At 33.8% G+C, this 17,487-nt stretch overlaps 2 protein-coding genes across 3 annotated transcripts; one reads left to right on the forward strand and one right to left on the reverse strand.

The window, feature by feature from the left end:
* Positions 1–2,292: 2,292 nt before the first annotated feature.
* On the reverse strand, positions 2,293–3,111 carry LOC144575086 (HSP20-like chaperones superfamily protein). The gene is made up of 2 exons (XM_078325206.1): positions 2,827–3,111; positions 2,293–2,701 (listed from the first exon to the last, which is right to left on the reverse strand). Exons 1-2 carry the CDS (start codon positions 2,966–2,968, stop codon positions 2,400–2,402), a joined length of 444 nt encoding a protein of 147 aa, XP_078181332.1. The 5' UTR covers positions 2,969–3,111; the 3' UTR covers positions 2,293–2,399.
* A 10,247-nt stretch (positions 3,112–13,358) lies between these two features.
* On the forward strand, positions 13,359–16,276 carry RBP45A (RNA-binding protein 45A). 2 transcript variants are annotated; one of them, XM_078325225.1, is made up of 8 exons: positions 13,359–13,754; positions 13,969–14,247; positions 14,496–14,715; positions 14,813–14,883; positions 15,122–15,255; positions 15,414–15,510; positions 15,630–15,800; positions 15,963–16,276. In XM_078325225.1, exons 1-8 carry the CDS (start codon positions 13,533–13,535, stop codon positions 15,963–15,965), a joined length of 1,197 nt encoding a protein of 398 aa, XP_078181351.1. In that variant the 5' UTR covers positions 13,359–13,532; the 3' UTR covers positions 15,966–16,276. The 2 variants fall into 2 exon arrangements, with proteins under 2 accessions (XP_078181351.1, XP_078181350.1); XM_078325224.1 differs by lacking the exon at positions 15,963–16,276 and having other exon boundaries at positions 13,367–13,754; positions 15,630–15,806.
* The last annotated feature ends 1,211 nt before the right edge of the window (positions 16,277–17,487 follow it).

Consider the following 17,487-nt stretch of genomic DNA (forward strand, 5'->3'; position numbering starts at 1 on the left):
CAGAATTATACAGGATTAAATGTGGCAAATTCTTAATGAGCGAGTTATGAGCGAGTTGGGTCATGCTCATGCTCGCTCATTAAGTAAATGAGCGAGTTGTTAATGAGCGAGTTTAAATGAGCGGATAAATGAGCGAGTTTAGGCGAGCTTTTAATGAGCGAGTTATGAGCGGCTCACGAGTTATGAGCGATTTACTCACCCCTACCTGTGCGTTATAGGTGTGGACCGGATTAGTTACCAATTCAAAATACGAGTATGGGGTCCAGTGTCAGGATATCAGTGTCTTATCTATCGTGCTCGGGAAATTAGTTCATTAACAACTGTTTCATTTTCTCAGCTTTAATAAGTTAGTATGCTTACGGGCTATTTGCCAAAAAAAAAAAATTTAGTACCTACAAATCTACAATAGATAACATGAATAATAATGAGTGTCATATTTTTTTAAATATTTAATGTTCTTTACGTATCTAACTAGTGACACATGTAAACAATCTAATTAGTGAGAATTCATAACTAGTGATATGTATGGAAAAAAAAAAAACGAAAAGGCGACGAAAAAGAAGATTCGACAAAAATTACCCAGGCCATTCAAAGACTTCACCAGCTACACTTAGGTGATAGCGAACATTAAGACTCAGCTCCAGAACTAAACTATTAAAGGAAAGGGAAGGGATGGGAGGTGAAACACGTTTAGATCGGAGTTGTCCGTGACGTTCACTCGCTTTAGAAGTGAAGAAATAGGAGAAGAGAGAAAGGGAAGCAATACTGTGTCAAGAGGAACTCTACCTATAAAATTCTGAAATATGCCCCTCTCAATTTGAGATGTAGAGGGAGTGAACCAAATCCTTCCGCTTCCATCCCTCTCTTCTATTAACATTGTTTCTGGAGCACACTCTAATAGTGAGCCAAGAGTTATTGTAAAGGGAAATTGAAGCTTTACTTGGTTGTGTAGTAAAGTTAACGAGGTGGTAGCAATTTATGACTAGTATTTATTAGGTCGTATTTCGTTGAGTGAAGTTAATGAAGTTAATGAAGTTAATGAAGTTTTTATTTATTTATTTATTGACAACAGTGGAAAGTCCACATGTTTCATTACGAAACAATAATAATTTGATTACAAAATCGATGTCTCATGCAAACAATAACAGAGAGTTCACTACTCCATCATCTAACAAAGAGTAAATTTAATATTGGTTAGCAAAAACATACAACATATAGTAGCAGTAGAAAGCACCTAAAGCTATTACAATACAGTATTACTGTCGATATGGCTACTATCCAATGCATCATCAGAAGAACTAGAGACAGAAGAGTTAGAGTCAGACGGAGAGACCGTAGATGGAGGAAGCAGCCCAGTTAGCCTAGTCAGCTAAATAGTCCTCTAAATCACACCCTTATAATTCAAGTAAGGAATCCAATCCGAGGGAATTTGCATGTTCCAAGGTATCAAATTTCAATATCTCTATGATGGTATCCAACTGATGCAAAGGACCAACATCAAAAGACAGAAATAATGTTAGTCTAAAAATGAATTATCAATCCTACTTTTGCATCAGTAAGAAGCTAAAGAGATAATAAATATTAAATTGTTTACTCTATCTTGCTTCTTATATTTTACACCTCGTTTATTAGTAGTTAAATTTATGGATTAAATTGAACCGTCTGAGGAGTAAGATATTGAGAAATGAACTTTTATCTATGACAATGGATTTTATAATTGGAGTGAGTTAATATGTCTAATTCACCACTTCATCTTATTTTTTTCATTCTACTTCTAATTTAATTGTTAAAGTGTGAAGTAGTTTACTTCACAACCAAACATAATCAGAATGAAATGGCTATTTTATACTTCTTTGAAACAACCAAACAAAAATTCAAGTATGAGTATTTTTTTTTGCATCACTGAAGGTCACTGTTTCTTAGTCTGAATTGTTCAATGAAATTGTCCAGGATGTGAAATAATAATGTTTGCTATGTTGGGTCTTTGCGAAATAATAGTACTAATGTAACCTTTGTTGGGCTATTTGACTCAACCGGGCTTTTATGGAAGCCCATGGGCTTATATCTGAAGTGTTCAATTATTATTAGCCCACTAATCAATTTTGACTATTAATCCGTGTGAATGGTGATGCTTGTAAATTTAGGCCCAAAAAAACAGAAGAGTATCAATGAAACAAAACTAAAAAGTCGAAGCTATTTTTCTAAGTAACGTGGTGCCAGAACGATGGAGGCATCAGACTACAGTATATATATATATATATATATATTTTAGCACGAAAGTTACATGTACAAATCTTATCACTCAATTATCATGAATTTGAACTTAATTAATAGATAGATATTTTATGTCAAACCCACTGACCCACAGAAATAAAATCCAATGAATTGCACAAATCAGCTCAAGCAGCACGAGCAACTGATTTAACCTCCTGATCCAAACCGGAGCACTCGATCTGAGGCCGACGAATTAATCTCGGTACGGTCACCGTCAGAACCCCATCCTCGTACCGGGCCGTGATTCCCTCCAGATCGACTCGTACCGGCAATCGGAATTTCCTGTTGAAGCTTCTCTGCCTCATTCTCTCTTCTTTTTCTTCTTCTTGTTCTTCTTCTGTATCAATACCGGTATTGCAAAGTTCAGTACGTATCACCATGTACAAGGAATCCTCCACCTCTACTCTTATCTCTTCTTTCCTCAGACCTAATTAAAAAAATCATATCCTTTTGCGTTACACAGATTTAGTGCTCAAATTATTTGACCAAATTGAAAAACAATAACAAATTGGAAACACATAATCATGATTTAGAGAGAGAGAGAGAGATGACCAGGAAGGTTGGCGGCATAGAGGTGAGAGGTGGGGGTCTCTGTCCAGTGAACATAATTAGGAGGTGCAGAAGGGGAGCGTTGGAGATGGAAGAAGAAGGAAGGCCATGGAGAGTATCTGAGCAAAATGGGATGCATCTCCATTAGAGAGGGAGAGGATCTTTCTTCTTTGGCAATACTGGAAGAGAGAAGGAGAATCTTTGGTGGAGAACTAATGGTTTGTGTCCAAAATATCTTGAGACAACTTGCTTTGTTCTGGGAGTTGGCACGTAGAGATCAACACAAGACATTTTTTTGCGGGAAACTGCCCATGTGGCCGTAGGACTATATTAATTTGTTATTGAGAATTTGTTATGTTTTGGTTTATACTTGTGTATTGCAGGCTTGCAGCGTGGTAAAAAACGGCCGTTTAACTTGACTAACCGGCCGATTTGTTTGATTAATCGGTTGTTCTATTTTAACGATCCGATTAATTGTTAGAAAACTAATATTTATACGGCCAATTATTCAGTTATTTTTATTATTCTTTTTTTCCTGCATATACATTATATACTCTGTCAGTTTATTAATTAACAAAAATATTAAGTTAAAATAAATCTATTTGATAAATTTAATTAATCATTTTTAAAAACTTATATGAATATGTACATAATTTTAATGAAACACAATATTGTCTGTAAAATTCAGATTAATTGGTGACATTTTAATTAATTGCTTGATGGTACCCATCCGTTTGACGAGCGCATACTGTTATTTACAATACCGATTAATTTAAGTACGAATAAAAATTGACAAAGTGTGAAACCAATAATCACCAACAAATCCCTCCTGATTTATTGATGAGTGGTACTTTTTAAATAAAATTATTTATCTCTGAATCAGTATAGACTATGGAAATACATTTTAATCGATCTGTTATAAATTATAATTGTTCGTTTTTCTTTCATGAAACGTAGGCAAGTCCCTGTTAGATTTCGGCAATTAGTCTGACAATGGCTCCATGTATTATTTTATTATGGGCAACGAATTGATGAATCTTGTTCAGTTATCTAGCTGGTGAGACTGGTTATGTGACAACAACATTTTTAACAATTATAAAGCTGTTAAATCATAGGTATGTTCTCTAGAATAAGAGGTTCTAGATTTATATGGTACCATAAAAAAACGAGTTTAAATTCCACAAAACGCAAGGAATAATGAAAATTTTAAGAAATATTAGTAGAGATATAAGAGAGTAGCTAGAAACATTAGTGTGTTGAATAAAACAAAATTTATGGCATTTTAGCAGTTCTTTTTTGCAACCTATGAGATGATAATGCTGTTGGCCTAAGATTTATCTTGATGGCTAAATTGTAGAGAACACAGGGGGCAGGTTTATTGAAAATGTTTGTTGAACCTTATTTGTGGAAACCAATATCGCCACAGATACCCTAATTACAATAAAAATACCAGATTTTATGTTTCAAGTGCACATATGCTGCAGCAGTAAATCAGTTAGATTTGAAACTAAATTCATATCAGCAATCCAGTTCCATGATTTCGGATTTCGAATCTATAATGATTTTTTTTTTTGTAAAATAAAACAAATACACTGGATTTTGAGCTTAAAATCATCTTAAAAAACAATTACAATGCATGAGTGTTTTTGTTCATGTTTGTAATCAATTTATGTCACATTCATCATCCTAAACCATCTTTATAACATACGTCATTTACACGTTCATAAAATTTATACGTGTAAAATCAACTAGATACAACGAGCATTTATGTGTAAAATTTTACTATAATGTATTTACATGATCCGTATTTTTAGTTAATTTTAAGACTCCATATATGTATTATCCTCTCATAAAGTGCATAATTATATACATATTTATTCTTTTATACTAATTTTAATTGTGTGCTTCATTTGTGCGTAGTTTTTATTAATGTCTAACATACTGTGAAGAAATAATTACAGAGAGGTCCAAACTTCGGACAAAATATTAGGGCACAAGTATGAAAAAAATATCGTAGCAAACAAACCAAAATCTAGGGTCATGAAGCAATATTTTCCAAGTAAAAAAATTCCTATTTTTTTATTAATGCCCAAAAAACAAATAAAATTTTAAAAAATATACAAATTCCGAATAAATTTCAAAAAATACCCAAACCGGTTATCCAATAACCGGATTGGGACAAATGTCCGGTTAACGGATTTCCGGACTCAAAAAATAAATCCGGTTAACCGTTAACCGGAAAGTTATATATATATATATTTTTTTAAAATAAAAAATCCAGTTAATGGTTAACCGGACTTATGTTTTTTTTATTTTTTTTTTATTTTTTTTAAGTTGTGTTTTTTTTAAAACAGAATTTTTTTTATTTTTTTATTTTTATAAAAAGTTGTATCTATTTTAATAATTCTTTTTAATAACAATAATTAAATAACTTAAAGTTTTTATTTTTTTTTCAAAAATAGATACAACTTTTCATAAATTAAATGTCCTAGAAGAATCACAATATTTTCTGGATTACATAGAAGTGACTTTTGAACCGGGATCAATAACTCAGAATCTAAGCATTTTTATTTTTTTCCAATAACACATAAAGAAATATATTAATTTTTCTTACAGCCGCGAAAAATCCGGCCTGAAAAATATTGATCCGGGTTATTTGTTGCAGTCTTTCTAATAAATCAAATTATATTGTATTCCATCTATTTTTAAAGAAATATATTCAACATTTCTAATATTTCAATACAAAAAAAATTCTGTTTTAAAAAAAAACACAACTTAAAAAAAAAAAAAAAAAACACAAGTCCGGTTAACCATTAACCGGATTTTTTATTTTTTTTTTAAAAAAAAATATAACTTTCCGGTTAACGGTTAACCGGATTTATTTTTTGAGTCCGGGAATCCGTTGACCGGACATTTGTCCCAAATCCGGTTATTGGATAACTGGTTTGGGTATTTTTTGAAATTTATTCGGGATTTGTATATTTTTTTAAATTTTATTTGTTTTTTGGATATTAATAAAAAAAATCGGAAAAAAACTTCCAGATACAAAATAAACCAATGCAACTAACCAACACATAACATGTGGATTGCATATTACTATTTTCCTAGTTGTAATTTACTGCTTACATGTCATGTATTACTTAATTTTATTAATGATTAATTGCCGAATTTTTTATTAATATCCAAATTTAATATTAAATTTAAAAAAATACCCGAATCAGCTAGGTTTTTAGAAATCTACCCTTTCCGAAATTTTTTTTTCCGGAAACTGCCTCTGTTTCCGGAAATTTTTTTTCCGGATTTAGCCTGTTTCCGGAATTTTTTTTTCCGGAAACAGAGATGGCCTACAAATGCCCCCGCCCCCTTTACAGCATACCCGTCCCCATCAAAAGTTTCACCGTTTTTTGAAGGTAATTTTTTTTTAATTTGATTAATTTAATTAATTTAATTTATTTAATTTTAAATGGTTTAAAATAATGTCCAAATAATTTAGAAAATACCAAAATGGTGTAAAATAATTTAGAAAATACCGAAATAGTGTAGAATAATTTAGAAAATACCAAAATGGTGTAAAATAATTTAGAAAATACCGAAATAGTGTAGAATAATTTAGAAAATACCGAAATAGTGTAGAATAATTTAAAAAATAATGAAATGGTGTAGAATAATTTAAAAAATACCGAAATGGTGTAGAATAATTTAGAAAAACACCAAAATAGTGTAGAATAATTTAGAAAAATACCAAAATGGTGTAGAATAATTTAGAAAAATACCAAAATAGTGTAGAATAATTTAGAAAAATACCAAAATAGTGTAGAATAATTTAGAAAATACTAAAATAGTGTAGAATAATTTAGAAAATACCGAAATAGTCTAGAATTGTTTAGAAATTACCGAAATGGTGTAGAATAATTTAAAAAAAATATCAAAATAGTCTAGAATAATTTAGAAAATACCAAATGGTGTAGAAAATTACCTTAGTAATATAGAAAATTGTTCGATTAATTTAAAATTTTTTTAGGAATCTCTTTTCCTTTCGGGTCCCTTTCGGAGCTCTGATTGTCTGATCGATCGGATCTGCGATTCAGGTTTTTACATTTGTATTTTTTTAATTTTAATTTAAAATATAATTAATTAGTTCATTTTAATGGTTTAGAATATTGTCTGATTAATTTAGAAAATACCAAAATGATGTACAATAATTTAGAAAAGGGGGAATGTCATGTATCCCCCTCAAAAACTTCAATATTACGTATTTCCCCCTCTAAAGTTTGTAATAACATATTTACCCTTCAAAATGATAGAAACTCACATATTTACCCAAAATCAATAAAATAATACAATTTAACATTTATAATATATCAAACAATATTAATTAATGCATCATGACCATTATACCCTTCTCTTTCTCTCCTCTCTCTCTCTCTGTCCGTCTGCTCTAATCAGAGACGCCAAGACTATTTTCTCACAAAATCTTGGCACCAACTTTAGCACCGAGGATGCCAAACTCAATAAGGCCCCACATATTAGAGTTGTTGAGTGAATTTTTGTCGTGAACTGCCTAAACTTTTCATTCAATTTTAAATCTTCAATTTTATCATAAGTTACGAATGAGGCACATGTAAACATCTATCATTGCCCCAGGCTTCATTCTATGTTCCATTAATTTATATTCAACATATATAAGTCATCTTAGTAGAAACATTCAAACAAACATATAGTAAATAGAAAACCGTACCAATAAATATGTGAGTTTTCAAACGGTACCAGTAAACAGTATACAAAACAACAATTTATATCAACATAAAGTCGAACAACCAATTTCATATAAACTATATTTTAGTATATTTCATATAACCAATCAATCACCATATACCAAAAAGGGAAATGTCTACTACTATGTTCCAAAAACACCATGCAGTAGCAATAAGTGTTAAACATACAAAATGCAAGTATGGGTAATCATAATCACAACCAAAAATTAGTAGACATCACAACTATTAGACAATCAAACATCATCAACTTATGACATCACACGGCTTCGATTTCTTGCTCCTACGTGCTTGTGAAATATTTCCTTGTACTCTAATTTAAATAAAAAAATGGCAGTAATTAAAAAACTATGAGGGCATCCATAAATATTTCAGTTAAATTTCTAGAAAATGTATCAAATGAGAATTACTAGTTGATGGCTGAGATGTATCTTGAGAGTAACCAGATTCTGATACTTGAGATGCCGGGTTCTTACAAGTCTTTTGATGATGCCCATACATACCACAACGCCGACACTTGTGTTTTCTCTTCGGTTCGTCAGATGGAACATATATGTTCTTTTTAGGCCGTCCAGGCGGACGTTTGATAGTAGGTGGATATATCTTCTCCTCTGTTCCTACATGCACCCATTGATCCTTTCCCGGCATTGGAGCAATTTCCATGGCATAAGCAGCTTTGCATTTATTAATTGTGAAGTATGGATCCACATACTTCTCCCAATTAGCATCCCTTGTGAAAGCAATAAAGGCTGCTGCATGCGCACATGGAAGACCTCTAACTTGCCAAACCCGACATGAGCATTTTTTCTCATCTAAAATAACCTCCCAACGTTTTCCTTTAAACTTGACTTCAGCCCGGTTATCATTACTTCTACAAACTTCATATTCACCCAAGTTCTACATTAAAATAGAAAAAAAAAAAAATATATATATATATATAGAAGTACAGATCTTATAAAGTGTTACTGAAATGCAGCTTAGTACTTCTAAACCCAGCAGTTGAGTACTTGTCAATGCAACTTAATAATTCATATTCAGCCTAACTAGTGTACAGATCAGGTTAGTACTTTTCAAATGCAGTTTAGTACTAGAAAATTCTGGTTTAGAAGGAGGAAACTAAAAACCAAGGTGATTAACTTGTGTACAGATCAGTTTAGTACTAGAAAATTTTTGGTACAAAGCCTTATACGTACCTTGGTGATTCTGTTGAGGTAATCTTTAGCTGTTGGAACTAACATACCCTTCCATTTTCTGCATATTCTCCTCTTCTTATCAAACAATACCATAATCCTTTCTCTAATGGCATCAAGGAGATCAAGCACAGGTTGATATCGCACTTGACCTATCCAAGAATTAAATGTTTCAGAGATATTGTTAGTAATGTAATCACACTTGGCTGCAGTACTGAACTTGCTTCGACTCCATATCTTCTTATGGTTCTATGATTGATTTAGATCTATGATTGAACTTGCATGATGATTTAGATCCCTTCTAAATGCAACCACATTTGGAAACTTTGAGTTTACTTCTATGATTGAACTTTTCTTGCTATCTTCACAAGTTTCACCTTCGTAAATAGGCAACTCATTTTCACTATCAGTACTATAACGACTATGATAGCTTTCTTCAGAGGGGCAATAGTCTGAATCATCCTCTCCACGTGTCACATTAAAAGCTTCATCTTGTTCACTGTACAAAAATATAAACTTACAATTGAGCTCGGCAAAAAAATGCATGATTATATTTATTGATTAGTTCTACTAAAATGTGTATATACCTTTGTAGTAATCCATTTGTATCAATATTTTTCTCAGCCCTAACATAAATGGTTACTTCTTTCTCCTCCTCATACATGTTAAGCATCACCTTGAAGCTGTCATCGGAATCAAGTTCAATGAAAGATTGCTGGTTGGCATACTTGTCGACAAAAAGTGAAGTGAAAATCAGATCGCTCCTTGAAGGATAATGCTTCATCACCTTATCAATTAGTTCATTCAAGTTGTACGAACAACTATCCATATATATGCTTTTTTGAGAGCCAAAACAATATCTTTTTCTACAAGAGTTCTTGATTGATCGAAAGAAACCTCCATATTTCAGTTTTAATTTATACTTGGATGAAATTTGCCTGAAAATAATCAAAGAGAACATTAAACTAGCATGAAAAATTATTGACTTGAAGAATCATATAAAGCCTTACAAAACTATAAGGACTTTAATTTGAACCAGCAGCTAAATTACATTAATTTAATAGATATATTTTTTGACAATAAATATCAAAGTAGATGACTGTCTCCATTTAACTAGAAACAAATGTCAATTAGAATTTCCATTTGATCAAACTTTTGATCTACGTCAATAAAAATCTGAACCTTGATGATTTGCAAGTGTATGGATTTGATTATGGCTGCATTTTATCTCATTATTTCTAAAAATTTACAACCTTTGATCTATGACCTTGCAAAGAAGCACGTTGTCTATGAGGTAATTTTCCTATGCAATGCTAGTCCCTTTATTATTACAATTTCTTTTGGGCATTTTCACAAATACTTTATGTGCGATCCAAATTCTTGTTTCCTTTTTTCTCAGTTTTTATTTTTGGTTATGAAATACTAGTTCCAGTACAGGATTGGTATCATAAAAAAAAATATTAGCCCAATATATTCCAAGAGAGTTGCTTGCAGTTCAACACGACTCCAAATTTCATACATGTCAGATATAAGGGATATAAGGGAAATATGTCTATTGAAGTATCGCTGATATGTTTTTCATGCATGTCAGTATTAGCCCAATTATGTTTTACATTAAAACAATAAATCACTAAAATTTCCTATTACTCGAATTTCAAAGTATCACTGATATGAAAGAATTCATTGAAAATCTAAATTTGAGTTACTTACTCAATAGTAGGCGAATTAAGCATATTCTCCCATCTAGGTCTCGAGGGATCACTGGCAACTAAGTCCACAGAATCGACACTGTGCGGAGCAAACAAAGATGGACAATTCAAGTCCAATGCTATATCACAGGGGTTTGGAACAAAAAGAGATTGGAGCGATGATGCCACATGCGAGAGGAGCGAGGTGCCAAGTTTACTTTGGAGAAGAATTTTATGGCGAGAGAGGAGAAGAATAGAGGAGATATTGGCGCCTGAGAGATTTGGCGCGAGATATTTGGCAAGAGAGATTTGGCGCTAGAATTTTTTGAGGAAATAATTTTGGCGCCTTGGAGCAGATGGATAGACAGATAGAAAGAAGAGAAATATAAAGGAGAGAAAGAGAAGGGTATAATGGTCATGATGTATTAATTAATATTGTTTGATATATTATAAATGTTAAATTGTATTATTTTATTAATTTTGGGTAAATATGTGAGTTTCTATTATTTTAGAGGGGGAAATACGTAATATTGAAGTTTTTGAGGGGGATACATGAAATTCCACCTTTAGAAAAATACCAAAATAGTGTAGAATAATTTAGAAAATTCCTAAATGGTGTAGAATAATTTAGAAAATACCAAATGGTGTAGAATAATTTAGAAAATACCGAAATAGTCTAGAATTGTTTAGAAATTACCGAAATGGTGTAGAATAATTTAAAAAATACCAAAATAGTCTAGAGTAATTTAAAAAATACCAAAATAGTTTAGAAATTACCGAAATGGTGTAGAATAATTTAAAAAATACCAAAATAGTTTAGAAATTTTCCCGACCAGTAATCGGGTACTGTGACTGACGGGATTGTATTTGACGGGACTGTGGTTGTGACTGGTTGTGCTGTCCGATATCATCATCGGAACCCGACGACTCACCGGAGAGCATCTCATCTCCACTCGCCAAACTATCAGAATCAATTGCATCCACAGGTACATGCGAATAATCACGTACATGTCTGCGGACCGCAGTGGAACTGGGTCGGGATCTCATTGGTATATCCACAGAGTGCCGACCGGTACTAGGTCGGGATCTAACTGGTATTGGGTCTTGATCCACATGATTCTGACTGCTACTAGGTCGGGATATAACTGGTTGATCCACAGAGTTGCTACCGATACTGGGTCCGGGTCTCATTCTTACATCCACAGAGTACCGACCGGTGCTAGGTCGGGATCTAACTGGTATTGGGTCTTGATCCACATGATTCTGACTGCTACTGGGTTGGGATATAACTGGTTGATCCACAGAGTTGCTACCGATACTGGGTCCGGGTCTCATTCTTACATCCACAGAGTATCGACCGGTGCTAGGTCGGGATCTAACTGGTATTGGGTCGGGTTCCACAGGATTCCGACTGGTACTGGGTCGGGATTGAGGTTCAGGTATATGACTGGTATAGTTCGGTTCCAATTCTACATATAACTCCAGAACCGGTAACCTTTGTGAAAAAGTAGACACAATTCCTAAAATCATTTCCAATGATTGTTGGTTCATTACCGGTACTAATTGGTAGTCATGTTGGCCATCAGTGGACATGTTAAATCTGGCATGGATTTCTAGATTTGCATTGCTAGAATTGTACCCAACGAATTTATAAATCTCATTCAGAAGATAATCAAAACTGTGGTCCACGGTTAGCGGTAATGAGTATTTAGCTCGGGTACTGTAATAGACCCCGTCATCATTATATTGGATTTCCCCTCCAATATAAATTTTCACACAAATAGTTGTCATTTTTAATTTCGATTGGTCTGGCAATTTCAAAAATAACAACATATAAGTAATTAAAAATTGTGTTGCCATTGGTAAAAATATTCTAGACAATTTTCAATAATTATTCTACACTATTTTGGAATTTAATAAATTAATAGGGCAACATTCTAAACTATATTGGAATTTTTTAAATTATTATAAACCATTTTGGAAGGTTGTAAACAATTCTAAATTTTCTTGACAATATTATGAAAAATAAAAAAATATTTTGGAATTAAGTAATTAATTATAAATTAAATTAAAAATAACATAAAGAAAATAAAACTACCTCAATCGAAAACTGATCGATCTGACTATCAGAGCTCCGTAAGGAATCCGAAAAGCAAAAAGTTCCTAAAACAATTCTAAATCATTTCAGAATTAATCAAAATTATTTCAAAATTAATAAAATTATTTTAGAATTAATAAAACTTTTAAAATTATTCTGCACCATTTTTTTTTTCAATTAATATGACAATATTCAGAATTTAAATAATTTCAAATTAAATAGTTACATATTTAAATAATTACAAATTAAATACTTCTTAAATTATAAATAAAATAAATTTAAATTACAAACAAATTAAATTTAAAATATAAATAAATTAAATTAAAATTTTAAATTATAAATAAATTAAATTAAATTGTAAATTAAAACTTACTGTGAGAGAGCTCACCCCGTGAAAGCGACCACACTCCGCGGATTTTATAAACTAATTCAATGCAATTCCGGAAAAAAAATTTCCAGAAATTCCCTCTATTTTCGGAAATTTTTTTTCCGGATTTAGAGGCAATTTCCGGAAATTTTTTTTCCGAAAAGGGTAGATTTTGAAAAACATAGCTGATTCGGGTATTTTTTTAAATTTGATATTAAATTTGGATATTAATAAAAAATTCGGGATTAATTGCTAAGGGCTTCACAAAAAAAAAGAAGAAGCCCAATTCCTACTATTGGAAGATAAACATGGGGCCATGGGGGCATCAGATACAAGTACTAACTTAAAATGGGCATAGATGCATGATATTAGATTATTTTGGAAGGGCAAATACGCAAAGTGTACTCCGTTCATACTACTAAAAATATCTTCTCCATCCATCCAAATCTCTCTCTCTCACATTCTGGGTCTTATTTTGGGGCTAGGGTTTACCTCCTAGTTCCCGTGCTTAGCATAATCCCTTTAGTTAGGGTTTCTTTCTTTCTTTACCTCTACCAATTCTAAAGTTAGGTTTCGTTTTCGAATAATCGTATCATGATGCATCCGCCTATGGCTCCTTACTACCAGCCTCAAGCCGCCGCCTGGGGTCAACAACCCGCTCAAGCTCAACAGCAGCAGCAGCAGCAGCTCTACAGCCAGCCACAGGGTGGCCAACTCGGTGGTTCGCCGGGTGAGATCCGATCGCTCTGGATCGGAGATCTACAGTATTGGATGGACGAGAACTACTTGTTTGGCTGCTTCGCCAGTACTGGAGAGGTATTCTTGCACTCCCAGCTTGAACTGAAGAAGTTTTGGCAGGAAATGTTTAGTCTGTCTGTCTAATTTTATAGTTTCAATGAATTCGTTGAGCATATTGCGTTGTTGTAGATTAGGATCCCATTTGCACAATTTGTTGACTTGTTATGAGTTGTATTTTCTCTGTCTAATTTTCATATATAATTTCATCTCCTTTTTGTTTATCATTGTTCAGGTTAAGAGTATTAAAATTATAAAAAACAAGCAGACGGGTCAGTCAGAGGGTTATGGCTTTGTGGAGTTTGCCACACGTGCCACTGCAGAGCGGGTCCTGCAGACATACACAGGCCAGACAATGCCAAATGCGACCCAGGTGTACCGTCTTAATTGGGCCTCTTCTGGATCTGGTGAGCGCCGTGGCCATTCTGGTGCTGGTGACAGCGCCAGTGGTGGTGATGACCACACCATTTTTGTGGGGGACCTTGGTGCTGAGGTCACTGATTCTATGCTTGAGGTGCTTACTTTTTGCTATATATTCTTTATTTTTTACGGGACTATTTAGATATTTATTATTATGTATTACCATGTAGGAGCCTTGGTGCTTTAACGTCCTAATTTTTTTTCTTAATTTCTTGAGGGAAAATTGGGTGAAATCAAGGTTAGTTTAAGAAAAAATTGATTGATTGTTGATAAGTAGTAGGATTCAATTGTAATCTTCAACCCTTTTAAGGAATTTATTTGTTGTGGCTTGTGTCAATGTAGGATACATTTAAGGATCGGTACACCTCAATTAGAGGGGCAAAGGTTGTGATGGACAAGCTAACTGGGCGGTCTAAAGGGTATGGGTTCGTTAAATTTGGTGACTCAAATGAACAGCAGCGTGCCATGACAGAGATGAATGGCGAATATTGCTCCACCAGGCCAATGCGGATTGGGGCTGCAGCTAACAAAAAGGGTTTCGGGTCTCAGCAGTATGCTAATAGTATGTATTGTATTCTATCACAATCTATTAAGGGTCAGTGGTGTTAACATCTCCACAGAGCTAAGTTTTTTATTATTAATTTTTTTTGTAATGATAGGTGGTGGTGGTGGTGGTGGTGGTGGTTATCAGGGCGCACAAGAATCTGACAATGACCCTAACAATACTACAGTAAGTCATATATATATTTTTTGTTTATTTATTCATAAATGAAAGCTGCTTTCATTGGTTTTTGTTGAAGAATTTCCTGGTACTACATGAGGATCAATTAATGCCTTGTTGGAGAAAATAAAAGTTGCTCATATATAATGAAAATAACATTTATGCAAAACACTTGACAAGATATGATTACCTAGATATTACAAATGTTGGGAGTTTTATATAAATCCCTTTTTATGCCTTGGTGCAGATATTCGTAGGAGGAATAGATGGGTCGAGTGTGTCTGAGGAGAGCTTGAGGCAAGTATTTGGTCCCTATGGTGAGATCATCTATGTCAAGATCCCTGTTGGCAAGCGTTGTGCTTTTGTCCAATTTTCATCCAGGTTCCTTCTCCTAATATCTTTGACGATTTGCTTTTTGGTTTGATTTCTCCTGGAAAACCTTATTAGCATATTCTAGTGTTAGTTGTTCCTCTGCATGTGAACAAGTACCAATGTACCATGATAAGACATGTTTAATAATTTTTTTGCATATGGTACAGGCCTTCAGCGGAGGCAGCATTGAGTGGCCTGAATGGTACCTCGGTGGCTGGACAAAGTATTAGGCTTTCTTGGGGTCGTTCCCCTTCCAACAAGCAAGTAAGATTTATTATGGTTCTGGTTTCATGATCACAAGCTTGGTATATGGAAGTGTTTTTCATTTCACATCTATTACGCCTAGGTTTGCTCAATTTGTTGGTTTTGTATGTGTTTTGCAGCAACAACAAGATCCCAACCAATGGAATGCTGCTGGATATTACGGGTATGGACAGGGATATGAAAACTATGGATATGCACCTCAAGCCCAACAAAATGCAAATATGTTTGCTTATGGGGGTTATCCTGGATATGGGAATTACCAGCAACCCCAGCAGCAGCCGCAACAACAGGTTTAATACTTTTTTTTCAGATAAAAAAAATCTTTCACAATGAACAACAGGCGTAATGAACCCCTTTATGGAATTAAAAAGAGGGGAATACAATAGATAGTTATAACTATCTATAGCTTTGGCAGTTTGAATTTGTTAAGTAATTATTGATTTTCTTTGCAGTAATATTCAATTTTGTGCCGACAATGTGATGGAGCTTATGCTCTCTTTTCTTGGAGGCTACAAGCTAAATTTAGGAGGTGAAAGCTTATTAATTGATTCCGTCCCAGTTTTGCAAGAGAGAAAGAGATGCATTTCATCAAATTATCATAGTATTATTATGTTCTAATAAAGTTGTATACCTGTGTTATTGGGATTTTGTTTTCTACTGGTTTGTTGTTACTGTCTTGGCAGATAATTTGGGAGTTTTCTTTGTATTGAGATTTCTTGTTAGTCTCCTATCCTATAGATATAGCGAACGGAGAATTTATTTGTCAGATTTCTTGGTATTTCTTAAATTTTTGGATGCAGTTTATGTTTGTCTTTGAATTATGTAAAATTATTATTATCATGGGTTTTCTAGGAATGTCTTTTTTTTTTGTTGGTTGGAAGCCTGTAGGCATTGTATTCAACATTGAGCATAGGCTGCTACCTCCACATTAGGTTGCTGGAAAGAGCCATCCACCCTGCATAGCGATTGTGTTACAATGAGAGGTGTCTGGGGGACACCAGTTAGCTGTAACAGGAAATTGAGCATGTGTAGATTGTAGCCAGTGAGTGTTATTGAGTATTGACACTGAATCGTAGTGCAAGTGGCACAAATTGTTCACATAGTTTTGCTGCCCTTGTTGCCATGGATTCTGGCACAGCGTGCCTTTCAAATATGCCACAACAGACTGACAGAGACAGATAAGGCAATCTGATTTTCATCTAAGTGCTCCCACAGGTTGAGAAGTATATCAGCAAGGGACATGTCATTGAAATTGTGCTTTTGAATTCCCAGAGGCGATTGAAACCACGTGGCTCTAGCCATGGAACAGTGAAACAGTGTGTTCAATTGTGTCAGATGGGGCGTCACAAACCCAACAAACTGCTGGCATGTCCCAGAGACATTGATGTAGTATAGCACCGACCGGAATAGCATCCCGGAGGAACTTCCATAGGAAAAACTTCACCCTCGTGATGATCGATGATAAGTCCCCATTACGAGCTCAAGTGAACACGAGCTTATCATAAAGAGAGAGACAAACTTACAGTTGACAGCTCAGAGGCGATCTGTTGAGCCGAAGGTGCAACCTCACAAGTTAATCCATTGCCAAGGCACCACCGTAAATGCGGTTTAAGAATAGCCCGGTCGTGCATCATAGCCAGCCAGAATCGCGTACAAGCAGTAGTGCGTCGTTTTCTGGGAATGTTGCCGATCTTTGGATAAATATCCAGTTGATTTCTCTATTGAATAGTTTTTTCATGATTTTCGTATGACATCTTACCATGTTTATTTTTTCAAAATCCAATCGAAACGTGACTGTTAACAGTAAGGATGCTTGAGGTAAAATCAAATGTCTTCAATCTTTATCAGTCTCCACATTTTAATTTTGAGAAATTTGGATATATGCCCATCATAACTTCATTAATTAGATATTTACCCATCAAAATTTTAAATTTAGTTATTTCCCCAATCAAAATCATTCATTTTATTTGTATCTCC

This window comes from Carex rostrata, chromosome 23, assembly GCF_964058835.1.
Source record: "Carex rostrata chromosome 23, lpCarRost1.2, whole genome shotgun sequence".
In the NCBI taxonomy this organism is placed as follows: Eukaryota; Viridiplantae; Streptophyta; class Magnoliopsida; order Poales; family Cyperaceae; genus Carex; species Carex rostrata.